The following is a 16542-nucleotide window of genomic DNA, read 5'->3' as shown; positions in this document are numbered from 1 at the left end:
TGACTCACAATGTCAAATGCTTAGGCTTTTTGTTTCCTCCACTGTTTTTTTTCTCATTATTTGACTCATATAACACTATCAAATGTTTACGTAACATTTTCAGTGGGACTGCACGATAGGTCGAGAGAAAAAAAAGATTATCATCATTCCAACTATGACACTCACAATGTGAATATCACAAAGATGTGTCATACATGAATACTTTCAAATGGATATATAGTATATATATTTTTGGTACATGTTAAAAATCACATTGATATTGAGATAGTCAATACTCTAATAGCATGTTTTTCTTTGACCTAGTTTCAAGTAAAAGTTTAAATGTCAAACAGACACTAAAACTATTGTAAAAAATCTTAGCTAGCTAATCTTTCTTTTATTAATTTGATTTTTAATTGTATCTGCATAGCATTTTATTGGAGGTTAATTTAAAATACAAAAACAACTTTGAAAATAACAAATCTGGATTTTTTGACAGAGAACAAACGAGGGTACTTTCAGTAAACTGTGATAAAGACATTTGAAGTGCATTTAAATAAAATTATAAAAGTAGTTTTCATGCCACGTAGTTTGTCCAAGTGGTGTTGCCGTACAAAGCGCATACTTCCGCGTGGCTTGTCAGATAGTCCTTCCAAACTTTCACTTTCATTTTGACGGAACAAGCCCAAGAACAGACAATCGGTGGCTTGAGAATGCTTCGTCATTTTTAAAATGTAAATATAGATATTCCAAACACAATCGTAACCCTTCAAATTATACTTTTATTCATCGGCGTCGTTGATATTTGACATACAAGTAAGTACAGCACCACGTGACGGCAAGATTTATATTTTTATTGCGATGACTTTATTACGAGATGTTCGTGTGCGATTGTGTTATTAAGGTTTTGATTTAGGTTAAGAACTTCGATAAGTATAATGGAGGTCAGATTTTAAAGTCAGAACTTTGTTAACAGTAAATCTTGGTGGTGAAAGTGAAAGTAAAAAGCTCGACCTTTGCGGTTCCCTATGAAAACGCCTTCACTCAACTATACAATATATACTTCAATAAAAAAAGAAATATAACTTATGATGATTTCTTGTGTTTGCAGACATGTCCAAAGTGAGCGCCTTGTTGTTCCTGGTGCTTTTTGCGTGCGTGGACGTGTCCATTGTGAGCGTCCTGCGTTCCCTGAACCTCTCGCCGCAATTCTTCCTCATCTTCCCTTGTCCTCCATTCATCGTCCTATGGGGAGGAGAGTTAACCAGGGCCATCCTCCTTCTCCTGCTGTTGCTCCCTCCCAGCGTTCCCTCAAGCTCCAGAGGCTTCGGGGCTATCCAGAGCATCCTGGTCCTGTGCTTGCACTTCCCGACGTATGTGACTCTTCTCCATGTTCTCGGCTGGAGCGTCGAGGAGGAGATGTGGGCGTGGCACTCATGGCAAAGGGTGAGAAATAAACAGCCGCACATCTAGAAGCTTACATCTATTCAGCCAAGAATTAAAAGTTCGGATTGTGCAGGTGTTTCAGGGTTACCTGGTGACGGCGGCGGCGTGGATCTACTGGAGTCAGTACGTCCAATCTTTGCTGCAGTCTTTGTTCCTCGCCGTGTCATCTGTGTGGAGTCGGAGGAGCAGCAAAGAAGAGTCCACAAAGGACACTTCATCGTCTCTAACGGGGTTCATGAGACCTCATTTCGGTGCCTTTGTATTCATGCTATTTTTGGTGGGGATCTCCTGCTTTTGTAAGTTCTTGTCATTCAAGCTCACATAGACATTTTGGAGTCATGAACATGTTTAAAAAATACTTGTTGTGTCTCCAGGCGAGATGGCGGTTCCTCTGTACACAGGTCAAGTGACGGACTGGCTCCAGAACCAAGGGGATCCTGACGCTTTCACAAAGGCCATCACAATTATAGCAATCATGACTGTTGCCGGGTAATTTTTTTTTGTGATCCCCTTTATACATGAACATTTGAAGAAACGTTCCACGTGCTTTGTTCCAGTGCGGTACTGGAGTTCATTGGGGACCTGGTATACAACATCACCATGAGTCACATTCACACGGCGGTACAAGGAGATGTCTTCCAGGCTGTACTCAACCAGGAGATTGCCTTTTTTGATGCCACCCCCACAGGTATTTTCCATGGGTTTCCATTTTAGATGGGTAAAAAATTGTATTTTCAACAAAAAAAATTCAAATTTTCAGTTTGAGGCTAACTAAAGCCAGCTAGCTTCACGCTATAATGTAAACTTCCATTGGCAGGCTAACAGAAATTAGCATTTGCTAGCCAAAATTGAACGGATTAACGACATTTCAATTCTTTTCAATGGAATGTTTTAACTGAGTTTTAATAATGGCCCCCGAACGAATTCAACTTGCCCTGCTATAGGTGAGCTAGTGTCGCGAATCACGACGGACACCAACACGATGAGCGAAGCACTGAGTGAGAGGCTGAGCCTGCTTATGTGGTACACGGGCCGCGTGCTCTTCTTGTTCTTCTTCATGATCACGCAATCATGGAAAATGTCCCTGCTCACGTTCATGGGGCTGCCCATCGTATGGCTGGTGCCAAAATTCGCCTCACAGTTCCACCAGGTAATTGACCATAAATGTTTTATTCTTTGCCCAAAAAACTGAATTTTTGGACATTTTTTTGTAGACAATATCAGTGAAGGTTCAAGCGTCTCTGGCTAAGGCTAATCAAGTTGCTACAGAAGCTTTTTCCTGCATTACGACGGTGAAGAGTTTCGCCAATGAGGACGGTGAGACGGAACGCTACAGCCGCTGCTTGGAGGACACATATGCCCTCAACAAGTTAGAAGCAGCGACATATGCCAGCACAACTTCGGCCAACAGCGTGAGGATCATCCACACCGTCAGCACACATTTTTTTTTAATCCAGTCTTTCAGTTGAATCTTTCCATCTTTCCCCAGTTGACCACACTCGCCATGAAGGTGTGCGTCATGTACTACGGAGGCGTATTGGTGACCCAGGGGACAATCAGCAACGGAGAACTCGTCTCCTTCATCCTCTACGAACTTCAGTTCGGTTCCGTGGTGGATGTGAGTCATCGATTCAAATATCGTATACCTGTACGATATGATTAATAAATAATCGTGTGTCACAGGCTTTAATGCATTCGTACCCTGAGGTGAAGAAAGCCGTGGGAGGATCTAAGAAGATCTTTGAGTATTTGGATCGGAAACCTCAAATACCCCCGGATGGAACCTTGGCTCCCAAGTCCCTGAAGGGACACGTCCAGTTCAAAAACGTTACGTTTGCCTACTCCGGCAACTCAAACACCGACATCCTCAAGGTTTGTTGCTGGCGTAAAGATCGAGACACTTTAGCCGCCGCTAACGTGGGTTTTTACGGACTAGGGCGTGTCCCTGGAAATGAAACCTGGCCAGATCACGGCACTGGCGGGACTCAACACAGCTGGGAAGTCCACCTGTGTTAGGCTACTTGAAAGGTTTTATCAGCCTCAAGGTGGAGAAATTCTTCTGGACGGGAAGCCACTGAACAGTTACCAAGATGCTTATCTTCGCCAGAAGGTGGGTGGGACTTAGCTTACGATTCTAAAGATATGTTTGGAAAGTCAAGTCAAAGTTAATAATTGGACCACTGTCCTCAGATTTCGGTGGTGAGCCAGGATTGTACCCTGTTTGCCCGTTCCGTGCGGGAGAACATCAAGTACGGCTACCCCGAGGCCAGCGACGAAGACATGTACCGGGCGGCCCGGTCGGCTAGCGCCCACGACTTCATCATGGGGCTGTCCGACGGCTACGATACAGGTGCCGCCACTGGGCTTGCAAAGGGGTGGAACATTTGAGAAAAGTTTCCAGAAAATATTCCATATGTGGAATATTTCCATCTTTGAAAATACCTGTGTTGTAGATGCTGGTGAGAAAGGCGGACAACTATCTGGCGGTCAAAAGCAACGTATTGCCATTGCGCGGGCCTTAATTCGACAGCCCACCATTTTGGTACTGGACAACGCCACCAGTGACTTGGACACTGAAAATGAAAATCAAGTAAGCAGTGCATTCATGCCTTTTTTTTTTTTTTACTGGTTATTCCGAAATGTAAGGTGCCAACCAATGAGGAACATCTGGGTTGGTATCCTTAATGCTTACAAAGATCAAATGCAGATCATTTGGGAATCGTCGACAGACCTTAAATACAGTTTTGTCACCATTGTATTTTTTTTTTTTTCCCCCAACGACGACTATCTCATGGCTTTGTCATTTTGTACTCCGCAGGTATACCAGGCTTTGCTGAAACAAAATCACAACAATCGCTCCATTCTACTGATCTCCACCAAGATGAGGGTGGTGGAGAAGGCCGACCACATCATCTTCTTACAGGACGGCGTGGTCAGGGCAGAGGGCCGCCACCACCAGCTGCTGGAGAACTGCGAGGACTATGCTAAACTTGTGAAAAATGAGGTGCAATGAAGGATGCAATGCGGGCCATTTTTTTTACTTTAATTTCTTCTGGTTTCTTTTCACTCATATTCAATGAATTTCTGGGCAATGTAGTTTTATTTACTAGACTGCTTGGTATTGTCTGAATGCGGCTTCTGTCATTTCATTTCTCTCACCGTTTGAAATAATGTTATGTCTGTCCCATTTATTATTAAATGCATAAATATTGTCTAAATGGGCTTGGGCACCTTATCATCACGTGACTCCCAATGATGTTGCCATTCTTTGCACAGTTGTATTTTAATGTTAGCTAAGATGAGCAACTAAAACGCAAACGTTTCGTTTTATACGCTATCTCCTGTGCTCATTATCACTCTAATGCTTATAGTAGAAACAGTAAAAATGCAACTTTTAGTCGCATAAAGGTGGTTGAGAGTTTTAAACACTTTAGCTGATCCTCCAGAGTTAGCTCGGTGGCTAACGCTAACGTCACGTGATGTAGATACACGGCTGTGTGACGTAAACACACTCGACGTTGATCCAATCAACGCGCACCGTGGCCAACCACCTGACAGGAAGTGGGTGTTCTCGCTGTGCGTACGCATATATATAGGCTGAAGCGGAAGTAGTCGGGCGCCATTTCGTGGAGAAGCTGCAAGGGGTCGTTTCGTCCCCGCCCGCTAACAAGCAGCTTCTCTTTTTCTTCCCCCTTTCTTTCTTTCTTCCGCCCAATTGGATAGCTGCAAAAACATCCAAACCGATAGAAATGGCCCTCAGTTCTCCCCACGAAAGGTAACAAGCATTTTTTTGTGTATTAGCTAATATTTTCATCTCAAATGTCAGCCTTGGCGTGACAGTAATGCGCTTAGTTAACGTTAGTAGCTGTCTTGGTATAGCTTCTTCCAGCTAGCTAGCTAGCTGTCAGTGTCATTTGGTGACCGCTTTCCTAATTAAACTGGCGATATTAAACAAAGACGTCTCCGTCATTAGAAAGGTTATATTCCTCTTATTCCACAGTTTGACAGTGCGTGGCTAGTTCATCCCCCCGCCCATTCATTCGTCGCCCCGCCGCGGCAAACGAGGACAACCCCTGTTTTATAAATTGGCCCTTTAATTTCCGATTCAATATTTTCAATTTTAGATGTCATGTCAGGCGTCTATATATTAATTTTCTTCTTACTTTTAGGGTGTACTGGCAGTTGTCAGTGACCGATATGTTTCCGAGTTTATTTGAGCAATGCAAAATTTTAGCTAATAAATATGATTTTTGGAAGCTTTTTAAAACAATCATTTCGTCCTTGTCATTGTGCGACAATGTTTACAAACACGATAGGAGGGCGGGACCACACACCACGTGAACACCTCCCAGACGCAATTCGGTTTCATTACATTTGCTTTAACGCAACTAAAATGAGCCATATTATTTTCCCGTTGGAAAAGAATAGACATATTATTTATAATAATAAACATTACAGTATAATTTGGGTTAAAGAGCCTCTGTGCACACACATATAGCAATATTAGCCATTACAGAAAACAGAAATAATTTTGCTTATCGCCAATACTGTTCTGCTGTGGCATGAACCTAAAGTGCTGTTCATGCCATTTTCTGGGGGGGGGTCATCTCACTAAGTGTCTCCAGCTGACTCTATTCCATGCGTGTGCATGCCTGTCTGCTACTCTCCACCATAGCTCTGCGGTGGGGCTGTCTTGCGGCGCGATGGACTCGCACGGCAGCACCGGCAAGCGTATCCGCAAGCCCTCGCTGCTCTACGAAGACTTTGAGAGCCCATCGCTGCCGCACACCATGCCGCCGGGCCCGCCCGCCCATCCGCAGCCTGCCGTCCGGGATCCATCCCGACAGGGCCGCGCCACGAACCAGCTGCAGTACCTCCAGAAGACCCTGCTCAAGTGCCTTTGGAAGCATCACTTCGCGTGGCCCTTTCACGAGCCGGTGGACGCGCACAGGCTCAACTTGCCTGTGAGAGTCCCAATTGTAGACTCTCCTCCAAACGTATTGGAACAGTGAGGCCATTTCCTTTGTTTTTGCTGAAGACTCAAGGAATTGGCCTCATTGTTGCAATTCTTTTAGGACAGCAATGCTACTGCCACTCCCTTTCAAGCAAAATGTAATGTCTGTGTCATTTTTTTTTTCTCACAATCTCTCAGGACTACCACAAGATAATCAAGCAACCCATGGACATGGGCACCATCAAGAAGCGCCTGGAGAATAACTTCTACCGGTCTGCCAGCGAATGCATCCAGGACTTCAACACCATGTTCACCAACTGCTACATCTACAATAAGGTAGGCCACAGCGATCGTGCCATGCTGATGGATGAGCGGCCAAACAATCCAAAGGAGAAAATGTATGAAATAATTCCGGCCTGTAACTGCCACCATTGTAGCCAACCGATGACATTGTGCTGATGGCCCAATCCCTGGAGAAGATCTTCCTCCAGAAGGTGGCGCAGATGCCCGAGGAGGAGGTGGAGCTCCCCACGCCCGCCATTCGCAGGAAGAGCAGCCTGGGACGCGGCCGCAAGACGAGTCGTGAGTGTCTCCCCGACCCGTGACGGTGAGTGGCTCCTCTGCCACCGCCGTCGCCGTGCTGACCAACGTGTCTTCCCCGTGTGTGTTTCCGTTAGCCATGCGGGCGCAGCAGGTGCCAGCCGTGTCACAATCAGCCTACTCGCCGTCCTCCTCGGACACAAGCGAGTCCATGCTGGCCAGTTCGCCGCATACGGTGCTGACCAAGAGCCTACCGCCGGCCACCATCATGGGCCTGCCTCCCACGCAGCCCACCACCAAGGTACGGTTGCAATTATTTTTTTTTACAGGGGGTCAATGACAACATGAACTTCCAATCCTAGATGGGTTTAGTGATGATGAAGTTGTTGTTGCAGAGTCCACTCATTTTGATGCTCACTGCGATGACGTCTCGCATGATTGGCCAAGGTCTGGATTTGCGCTCCTCCTTTCGGCCGGATTTACACTTCCCAACTGTTTAGACTGTATTCCAAATTTGCATTTCAACGGAATCATTGCTTCAGAACCCGGGAGACGACATGAATGTTTTAACGCGCATCATTTGCAGCAACGAGGAAATAAGGGGTCTCTTTCGGTTTCCATGGCGACATTCATGTTTTGTTGTTTCTTTGGGTTAGAAAAAGGGCGTTAAGCGCAAGGCGGACACCACCACTCCGTCCACCATGGGCTTGACGGTGGGGATTTCGGCGGAGGGACACGGACACTTGGTGGGCTTGGGAAAGGGAGGCCACGGCGGACAGGTCCACGAACCCCCCATGAACGCCATCTCCTGCATTGGCGGCATGACCTTGGAGACGCCGCCCGGCATGGGCCTGGTCCACAGCCCCGGCGGACCCGTCCTCCTCCAGCCCATGATGTCGGTGGTGGGGCGGCGCGTGGGCAGCGGGCGCCCCATCAAGCCGCCCAAGAAGGACTTGCCGGACTGTGTGCAGCCGCAGCCTTTGCGGAAAGGCAAGCTGAGCCCGGCCATGCGCTACTGCAGCGGGCTGCTCAAGGACATGCTGTCCAAGAAGCACGCCGCCTACGCCTGGCCCTTCTACAAACCCGTGGACGCCGCCGAGCTCGGCCTGCACGACTACCACGACATCATCAAGTATCCCATGGACCTCAGCACCATCAAGGTGACACACAGCGTTGTTGTTTGCACGGTCTCTGTATTTCATCCCTCAAACTCACTTTGTTTGCATGCCACTTTGTAGTTAGACGCACCTTGTGGCTAAAGCCAAACTATGGCAGGCTTTTTACTTTCCGGACCTGGATTTGACAACTCTTGATTATTTTCTCCAGCGGGCTCGAACCTTTTAAGTTGGGTGCTGTTCTAACACACATTTGTGCAACACTGAGAACTCCGTGCTCATGTAACTCTGCCGGCAGAGGAAGATGGACGGCCGCGAGTACCGCGACGCCCAGCAGTTTGCCGGAGACGTGCGCCTCATGTTCTCCAACTGCTACAAGTACAACCCGCCTGACCACGACGTGGTGGGCATGGCCCGCAAGCTGCAGGTGAGCCCTGGTGCTCCCCCGAGTCATCAAATCGCCCATCCTTGTGAAAGGCTTACGTTGGGAGTACGCCAAACATACTGTGGAACCTCCAAAGTCCGAAGGCCTCAGAAAAGCAAAATAAAGTTGTTTAAACGGTCGCTCTATGTGACGTGAGGCGTCATGTCAGTGAGCATCTGTTTAACTCCACAAGTGTATTTTGGGGTATGTGCATGACATCACAAACACTGGAACACTTAAAAAAACAAATGGATTTCATGTCTTTACGTTCTTTATAGCCGCAGCAAAATTGTCTCTTTGCATGGCATCACTTGTTGCTAGGAAGACTTTCAAATTTAATCACATTCATTACTCTTGCGTCATTTACAGGACGTCTTTGAATTCAGCTTTGCCAAAATGCCCGACGATCCGCAGCTGGACCACGCCGCCTTGTCCCTGAGCGGCCACCCGACATCCTCCTCCTCTTCCTCCTCGTCCTCCTCATCGTCTTCCTCGTCCACGTCGGAGAGCGAGCCCAGCAGTGAGAGCGAGGAGAGCGAGAGCAGCCCCAGCTCAGACAGCGAGGAAGAGCGAGCTAACCGGCTGGCTGAGCTGCAGGACCAGGTGTGCACGCAGGTAAGGCCCACCAATTTAATCATCTAGATGTTGGAGGAACAAAAAAATAATTGCTTAAAAATCTGCAATATAATATTTTTTCATCACCTTTTTTGCCGCTTCCCCCACGCAGCTTCGAGCCGTGCACGAGCAGCTGACGGCGCTCTCCCAGGGCCCCATCGTAAAGCCCAAGAAGAAGCGGGAGAAAAAGGACAAGAAGGAGAAGAAAAAGCGCAAGAAGCCAGACAAGCGCGGACGTGGATCCAAGAGCCGAGCGGGCTCCGAGGAGTGGACCATGCCTACTAAAATGCTCAAAAGCAAGACGTCGAGAGCCGGCGCATCGCAGACCAAGAAGAGCCAGACCAAGAAGAGCAACAAGAGCAGCAAGTTAGTACCACAAAAACATGTCAGGAATAAAACAATCTATATTTTTATTACTGTGCTATGAATACTAAAAAAAAGTAAGGCTTGGATGGAGGAAATTTCACACCCTTACGAACATGGTGTCAAATTGAACCTCTCTCCAGGAGCGCCAAGAAGTCATTCTACCCGCCGCTGACGCCCGCCATGCTTCCGCACTACGACTCTGAGGAAGAGGACGAGATTGTGCCCATGACGTACGACGAGAAGCGGCAGCTCAGCCTGGACATCAACAAGCTGCCGGGCGAGAAATTGGGCCGGGTGGTCCACATCATCCAGTCGCGGGAGCCCTCGCTGCGCGACACCAACCCCGAGGAGATCGAGATCGACTTTGAGACACTCAAGCCGTCCACGCTGAAGGAACTGGAACGCTACGTCATGACGTGTCTGCGGAAGAAGCCGCGCAAGCCCTACACTGACCTAGGTATGATTTATAACTTCATATGTGTCTTTTAAATCTTGGCTAAAAAAAAAAACCTGCCAACCTGAATTATTTCCTCTGTGAGTCACGATGGAAACGACCAACGTGATTGGGTTGGTGCTGTTCCTGGCACATTTATTTTTAACACCACATGTGACTGCACAAGATTCACTGACGGACCACAAGGCCTGAAATCAATCGCCGGAATAATCTGTAAACTATTAAGAGTTGAAAAATAGGATTATTTTTGCCATCCGCTTTCCGGATGGCGGCTGATCTTTGGCTTCCGTGCTCTCGTCAGCAGTAAAGAAAGGCGGCGTGCTCAAGTCCAAAGAGGAGCTGACTTTGGAGAAGCGTCTTGAGCTGGAGAGGAGACTGCAGGACGTCAGCGGGCAGCTCAACTCTGCCAAGAAGCCCGCAAAACCCAAAGGTCAGAGGTTCATCCATTAAAGATTGCATGTATTTGATTTAAAATATTGTGAATGATTCTTTTTTTGTAGCGGAGAAGGCCAACCCCACCGAGGCCCACACACAACCCTCACGCCTCAGCGGCAGCAGCTCCAGCTCGGACTCGTCCACTTCTTCCTCCTCCTCGTCATCGTCGTCCTCGGACACCAGCGAGTCAGACTCCGGCTGAGATCTTTGCGGCTCAAATAGAAAACAATAATTGAAGAAGAAGTAACTCAGGGACTTGGGCTGGCCCAGGAAGTGACGTTCCCTGAAAACGGACTAGTGAACCCCAACACTTTTTGAATGTTAGACTTGAAGGATGTGCGAGGACGAGAAACAAAAACACGTACGGCCTTTTGCTTTCTCCCTCCTGTCTTTTTTGTTGTTGTTCTGATTTGTAAATACATGTACAAAATTGTATCTTTCTTTTATAAAGAAGAATTTTAGGATTATTTCCACCACCCAAAGAAGAATGTATAGTCTTCTTTGGAGCTATTTATTTATTTGAAAATGTTCACTCTTGATGCTTTCTTCACAATCTTTTCATCCTCCTAATGGAGCTTGGCTTCTTCATCAACACGTCCATGGAACTACGGAAAATCGTTTGAGCATTAAATCATATCCTTGATGTCCACCTGTCATATTCCTACCTGGACATCAAGAACATGGAATTAACGCTCAACGGTTTGCCATATGAAACGCTAAAAATGGAAGTTGACGTTTTGCATCATTGTTCTTGATATCGCTGCGTCTCGTTAAACAACGGAAAAGCAGACGCACATTCCATTCATAAATCATCTTCACTGTAACAAGCCCAACGTTCGGCATTGGAAATGTCTTCATCGTTTAGAATGTGAACAAACACCTCGCTGATTTGTGGAAGTAATGCTTGTGTATTCTTATAAGTGTGTTTATGCTGTTGCACACACGACTGCATCCGGCCTGCTGTTCCCTTGCCTTAGTTCCCGTTGGTCCTTATACATTGTTCTTATATTACAGTACTTCTCTCAGTCACTGTTGTTTGCTCACTTCAAGCGTCTTTGCTATGTTCTGGCGCTCACCATTTTGTCTTCATTTGACTGCTTTGTTTATTAAAAAAAAACCTGTTGGAACTTCTTTTTCTTCTGAACTTTCTTCGGTAGGTGGCAGCACTTCATTAATATTTGAATTGACTCTATGACGCATTCACATAAGTCCTTTTTTTGTTCTTGAGTTAAAGAAAATATTTGAAATGCAAGTGCACTTCCAACTCCAAAATGTATTGGTAGTACTTTATTGGTAGTCATTTTAGGTCAATATCATTCCTGAATATTTTTATTTTTTCAGATATATAAAAATCCCTTTTTCATTGAACGTCTCATCTGCGCTCATTGAATGAACTTTCTAGAACGTCACGGATGGGCGGGAGTAGTTCATCGAAAAAGCAGGGGACATACATCCGATTAAAATGCGTTTAAATTAACATTTTCAATCACTTGGTGTAGTATATCTAGGGCTTTCAAACTAAATTGAGTAAGTATTCATAATTTATAATTTGTGTCAATTTTCTGTCCGTTATATAGCTATATAGTACGCCCAGATTAATTGTATTCCCCCCGCTGTGAATAAACGATGGTACATTCTCTGACAGCAACGGCTGAGCTAGTCTTGCTACCCATGCCCGACCATCTCCTGAGGCACCGTGTTCTTATTTTTAAACAACCAGGAGTTCGTCGTTTCTTGTCGTTTCGAGTTATTTAAGTGCTCTCGTCCATTGTACATCGCCAAAATGTGTGCGGCCAAGAAAGGAGACTTGTCCCCTAGCGAAAAAGAGTTGTTTGACGTTATTTCGACAGGTAAGTAATCCCCCACAATGCAATGTGGCTAGCACTAGTTAGCTTGTATGATACGCCACACCAAATCCTCAGTAATAAACTTCTAATTTGTATTTTTTATTGACGTTGTAGCGTTTGTAATTATAGTTATGGTTGTGGTTATAGTGGTGTATTGTGTTACATGGAGCTTTCGAGTCCACACAGCATTGTGCCTTATTTAGCTTCATAACTCCAACAACAATTTTAATTTATATTAATCACCTTTATGAATTGCAGGAAATGTCCAAGAAGCTTCCAGACTTCTGGGTTGCAAAGATGTCAGAGTCAACTGCTTGGATGAAGTAAGAATATTTCATGTGACTTTTCACAGCTGTCATAAGCCTAATCTTTTGAGTTTACAATTATTAGGCAACATTATTGCTGACTGAAATCAAAGTAGTGTTAGATAATCAAGCCTCCAGCTTATTTTGTGGGAAAAGAACACATTGGCCATTTTCAGTGAGCAACATGCATGTGACAAGGAGCCACTGGGGTCCTTCAAGGAGGAGTAGAAGAACCCTTCACTTCCTCTCGTCTTTTTTCAATCTCTATACCCGTGTCAAAGTCAGATGTTGGAAGCATGTTTTGTCATCTCGTTCCTCCCCGGCGCAGTACGGCATGACGCCTTTGATGCACGCCGCCTACAAGGGCAAAGCCGACATGTGCAAGCTGCTCCTGAGGCTCGGCGCCGACGTCAACTGCAACCACCACGAGCACGGATACACTGCCCTCATGTTCGCCGGACTCTCAGGTTGGTCCATGGCTAAAAAGGCGAAATGTATGAGCCACATCAGTCACACGCCAACCACAATCGTTTTTGTTTGTGGCCACAGGGAAGACGGACATCACGTGGATGATGTTGGACGCTGGGGCTGAGACGGACGTGGTCAACTCTGTAGGCAGGACCGCAGCACAGATGGCCGCCTTTGTTGGTATGTGCCAACTATTTTTTTTTTCAAGTTACAAGTTTTCTTCTAATATATTTATCAAAATTTCATAATTGAGTCGAATCCTCTTGTCTTCCAGGTCAACACGACTGCGTGACGGTGATCAACAACTTCTTTTCTCGTGCCCGACTTGACTACTACACCAAAGTTCAGGGTCTGGAGGAGGAGCCTAAATTACCGCCTAAGCTAGCTGGACCCTTACACAAGATCATCATGACGACCAACCTCAACCCTGTTAAGGTAACAAGACAGCGTGATTAACTTCTTAGCAAACAAAAATGTTAAAGCTGTGAAGCGAGACGCGGCAGCCTCTTGTCATGTCATAATTTCTGGCGTCAGATGGTGATGTTAGTGAAGGAGAATCCTTTGCTGGCCTCGCCCTCAGCCCTGGACAAGTGTCGTCGAGTGATGGAGCTCATCTGCGAGAAGTGCATGAAGCAGCGCGACATGAACGAAGTGCTCGCCATGAAGATGCACTACATCAGCTGCGTGCTGGCCAAGTGCGCCTCCTTCCTCAACGAACGCGACGACCAGCTGGACGGACTCATCAAGAGGTCGGCGACCCTGATTTATTACGTTTTCTCGGCAGTGTTGAAAAGCGACTTTTTCTTTTCCCCCTCGTAGTCTTCTGAAAGGACGAGAAAGCGACGGCTTCCCGGTGTACCAGGAAAAGTTCATCCGCGAATGCGTGCGGAAGTTCCCCTACTGCGACGCCACGCTGCTCCAGCAGCTGGTACGCAGCATCGCCCCCGTCGCCATCGTGAGTTCACCACCATATTTGGTTTTCTTCTTTAGAAACACGATTAAATGGTATTTCAAGTCATTTAAACCCAGATTTTTTTCAGGGCAATGACCCCACAGCTCTATCAGTGCTGACACAGGCCATCACAGGTCAAGTCGGCTTCATGGACGCAGAGTTCTGCACCACGTGTGGAGACAAAGGAGCCCAGAAAAGATGCTCCATTTGTAAAATGGTGAGTGCTCATTTTTATCTTGGATATCTCACAAACAGTGTGATTATATTACATATTATTGAGGTAACAGTTTTTAGTGTGACATTTATTTCATCTTTTGAACATTTTTTTGTCAACCAGGTGATCTACTGTGGCCAAGCGTGTCAAAAGTTGCACTGGTTCACACACAAGAAAGTCTGCAAGAAGCTTCAAGAGCAGCGAGAGCAGCACCAAGCTCAAAGCAGTCAAGTCGCCGGTTGGTCTCATCAATCACTAAAAGACACAAAGTTGATGGCTATTATACACGATAATAATCATAAAATATTGTGTTGGATTTTAGAGGAGAGTGAAGCAATTGAGGAGGCCTCCGAGTCCATGAAGCAGCTTAACGTGGACACCAACAGCTAGACCGAGGACACCCAAACAAGTGTGTACGCAACAAAACACGACACTCGAACACAACAAATCCAAATCACTTGAGGCTCCGGTGGACATTTTGAGGTCGTTGCGTCCATTTTGTCCGGTGAGAAACTGAGTAAGTCTTGAGTGGAGCAGAGACAAAAAAAAGGGACAAACTCAGGAGAACCGCGACTCGACAAAATATGTACATTGTGAAATATTTATAACAGTATCATACTGTATGTGCATTTATTAATGTTGCGTCAGGTTTCACTTAATAAACAAAACTTAAGGTCCATGAAAGTCTACTTGGTGAGGTGAGTTCTAGAATATAGACATTTTTTTTCTTTATATTGAGTCTTTTTTTTTTTTTTCCGTGAGATGTTTGAAAGGTCTTGGGTTACTTCCGAGACAATCAACTATAGTTGCAATGACCATTTTAGTCCTGCCAGAGAGCAGCGTTTCACTAGAAATTCACTAAGTGCAGGTCTGTAGAGAAGGCAAAATTCTAATAAATCAAGTTTTAATTACCAACACTGTTTATTAGAAATTTGACAATACGTAAAAAAATTAAAACTGTTTCACTTTTACTCCATCTTTATAAATATGTAAACTACTTTAAAATGTTACTTTTTATAAACCATTATTAAAAATATCTAAGAACATATCTAAAAGATTTTAATTTTATTTAAAAATGTTCACAAAATAAAAAAAATTATAAACCATATATAACCATACACTGCTTTATTTTTGAGTTTTATGTTGATAGAATACTGTAATGTAAAAATACAAAGCATATGTAGATTTTTTTTTCTTCTTCTTTCAACATGCATCATACAATGAAAGAAAAGCATTAGTCTGGAGAGCATTAAAGGGACATTCCGGCAATTCCACATGTCCAAGTCAATTTATTAGTCATGGTGAAAAAACACTCCTATCAAGATGTGGAGGCGTGCTTAGGAGATGAGTGACAGTTTGCGCTTCCCACTCCATTTAAATGTGGAGCCGACCCAAAATGATTTTTTCGCCCGTCACGCTTGTAGAAGTTGTCCCACCAAAGCCTCGCTCCGCTCTCGAATCAAAGCTGACGTCAGCTCGGCCACTTTTGACAAAGACCTTGCCCAGCGTTCGGCATCCTGGGAAAGAAAAATAAAATTGTTGATATAAAAATTTTGCGAGCCATTGGACTAATAGATGAATGCACCAATTTAGGGTGATGATTGAATGACTGGACTAATTAGTTGTTCTGATTAATGATAATGATCCGCTTTAGTTTGTGCGTGCCTTGCGTGTTCCTTTCTTCCTCCGACACGTGAGATTGTTTTCAAATTTTCACATCTAGACACAATCGGCCACCAAAGTCTTTTGAGGTTATTTTTTTTTCCCCATTAGGTTTTTATTGAACTCTGACCCTGACCACATTTTATTTTGAAGCAGCCATTTTAGTTTGAGTTGACAAACAGCAGTGTCAAAGTTTGACCAAACATCTTGTTTGTTTTGAAGGTTCGGACAGATGAGGCTTCCACTAAGGTGCATGTGACAAGGTGTGATTGCGAAGCGTGTAATCTGGCCTGACCGTGGATAATGACACGAAGCAGTCTCTAATCACAACCAGGGAAGGCGGTCACAGTACCTGAATTTATTTTTTCATCCTCCAAAAACACCAAAACGCGTTACTGTTTAGTTGCAAACAATAAATCTCCGTCCCCGAGATTTAGAGATATTAAAAATTATAAGAACTTGGCGGATGAGATGCTTAAAAATTAGCCAGCTAGCAGTTAGCTCCGCTAGCTTCGGCTATTCTTGTCAACGCTCATTTACATATGACAGAAGACAAAAAAAACAAAGATCACCAAGGAGGATCAGAGAATCTATACTCTGCGTTCAATTCCGTCCACTTCAGATAGGCAGGCAGATTTTGAATCAAGCTTCAAAGCGAAACGTTATTGAATCAAGTCGTCGTTTGCACGGTGGCACATAAATACCAAGCAGTCCGTCTCCCAAAATGGGATCTTCAGGGTCGAATTACTAAACAACAACAGCGAGT

General features: G+C 45.1%; 4 protein-coding genes across 10 annotated transcripts in view; 3 read left to right on the top strand and 1 right to left on the bottom strand.

Annotated features, from left to right (window-relative positions):
* The first annotated feature begins 628 nt into the window (after window positions 1-628).
* tap1 (transporter 1, ATP-binding cassette, sub-family B (MDR/TAP)) lies at window positions 629-4643 on the top strand. Its single transcript, XM_088387048.1, has 13 exons — window positions 629-795; window positions 1091-1425; window positions 1499-1721; window positions 1800-1914; window positions 1983-2113; window positions 2370-2575; window positions 2640-2837; window positions 2915-3043; window positions 3109-3297; window positions 3362-3535; window positions 3616-3775; window positions 3879-4015; window positions 4244-4643. Exons 2-13 carry the CDS (start codon window positions 1093-1095, stop codon window positions 4436-4438), a joined length of 2190 nt encoding a protein of 729 aa, XP_088243174.1. The 5' UTR covers window positions 629-795; window positions 1091-1092; the 3' UTR covers window positions 4439-4643.
* A 409-nt stretch (window positions 4644-5052) lies between these two features.
* Window positions 5053-11459, top strand: LOC148391725 (bromodomain-containing protein 2-like). 2 transcript variants are annotated; one of them, XM_088387046.1, is made up of 12 exons: window positions 5053-5200; window positions 6101-6389; window positions 6578-6715; window positions 6817-6961; window positions 7057-7220; window positions 7576-8079; window positions 8333-8461; window positions 8828-9073; window positions 9186-9439; window positions 9580-9896; window positions 10198-10323; window positions 10394-11459. In XM_088387046.1, the coding sequence occupies exons 1-12, from the start codon at window positions 5175-5177 to the stop codon at window positions 10528-10530; spliced, it is 2475 nt and encodes an 824-aa protein (XP_088243172.1). In that variant the 5' UTR covers window positions 5053-5174; the 3' UTR covers window positions 10531-11459. The 2 variants fall into 2 exon arrangements, with proteins under 2 accessions (XP_088243172.1, XP_088243173.1); XM_088387047.1 differs by having other exon boundaries at window positions 5160-5200; window positions 10195-10323.
* A 331-nt stretch (window positions 11460-11790) lies between these two features.
* ankmy2a (ankyrin repeat and MYND domain containing 2a) overlaps window positions 11791-16542 on the top strand; it is a 16114-nt gene continuing 11362 nt past the window's right edge. For 4 of the 6 annotated variants that reach the window (XR_015860671.1, XM_088386229.1, XM_088386230.1 and 1 more), the window contains exons 1-10: window positions 11946-12178; window positions 12434-12498; window positions 12809-12947; window positions 13030-13128; window positions 13223-13383; window positions 13483-13697; window positions 13768-13903; window positions 13989-14117; window positions 14238-14352; window positions 14437-14523. Coding sequence is in view for 5 of the 6 variants with exons in the window: in XM_088386229.1 (XP_088242355.1) it covers window positions 12112-12178; window positions 12434-12498; window positions 12809-12947; window positions 13030-13128; window positions 13223-13383; window positions 13483-13697; window positions 13768-13903; window positions 13989-14117; window positions 14238-14352; window positions 14437-14504 (1194 nt within the window). In the remaining variant the exon portion in view is untranslated. Of the gene's footprint in view, window positions 11856-11945; window positions 12179-12433; window positions 12499-12808; window positions 12948-13029; window positions 13129-13222; window positions 13384-13482; window positions 13698-13767; window positions 13904-13988; window positions 14118-14237; window positions 14353-14436; window positions 14804-16542 lie in introns of those variants that run through there. The other 2 variants (XM_088386231.1, XM_088386227.1) reach the window with 2 other exon arrangements.
* crppa (CDP-L-ribitol pyrophosphorylase A) overlaps window positions 15225-16542 on the bottom strand; it is a 10108-nt gene continuing 8790 nt past the window's right edge. The window contains exon 10 of the mRNA XM_088386222.1: window positions 15225-15631. Within this exon, the coding sequence (XP_088242348.1) occupies window positions 15527-15631 (105 nt within the window). The 3' untranslated portion in view covers window positions 15225-15526. The remainder of the gene's footprint in view (window positions 15632-16542) is intronic.

The sequence above is a fragment of the Syngnathus floridae genome, chromosome 10, assembly GCF_059516105.1.
Source record: "Syngnathus floridae isolate MCC-2025c chromosome 10, RoL_Sflo_1.0, whole genome shotgun sequence".
Classification (NCBI taxonomy): Eukaryota; Metazoa; Chordata; class Actinopteri; order Syngnathiformes; family Syngnathidae; genus Syngnathus; species Syngnathus floridae.
This window is presented reverse-complemented; position numbering and strand designations above follow the sequence as displayed.

Bases quoted from the DNA above. Each gene is read 5' to 3' on its own strand.
- tap1 (XM_088387048.1), top strand. From the start codon at position 1,093: ATGTCCAAAGTGAGCGCCTTGTTGTTCCTGGTGCTTTTTGCGTGCGTG. The intron at 1,915-1,982 runs GTAATTTTTTTT...GCTTTGTTCCAG, and splicing joins GCAATCATGACTGTTGCCGG to TGCGGTACTGGAGTTCATTG. The intron at 2,838-2,914 runs GTGAGGATCATC...ATCTTTCCCCAG, and splicing joins GCACAACTTCGGCCAACAGC to TTGACCACACTCGCCATGAA.
- LOC148391725 (XM_088387047.1), top strand. From the start codon at position 5,175: ATGGCCCTCAGTTCTCCCCACGAAAG. The intron at 9,897-10,194 runs GTATGATTTATA...TGCTCTCGTCAG, and splicing joins CAAGCCCTACACTGACCTAG to CAGTAAAGAAAGGCGGCGTG. The intron at 10,324-10,393 runs GTCAGAGGTTCA...CTTTTTTTGTAG, and splicing joins GAAGCCCGCAAAACCCAAAG to CGGAGAAGGCCAACCCCACC.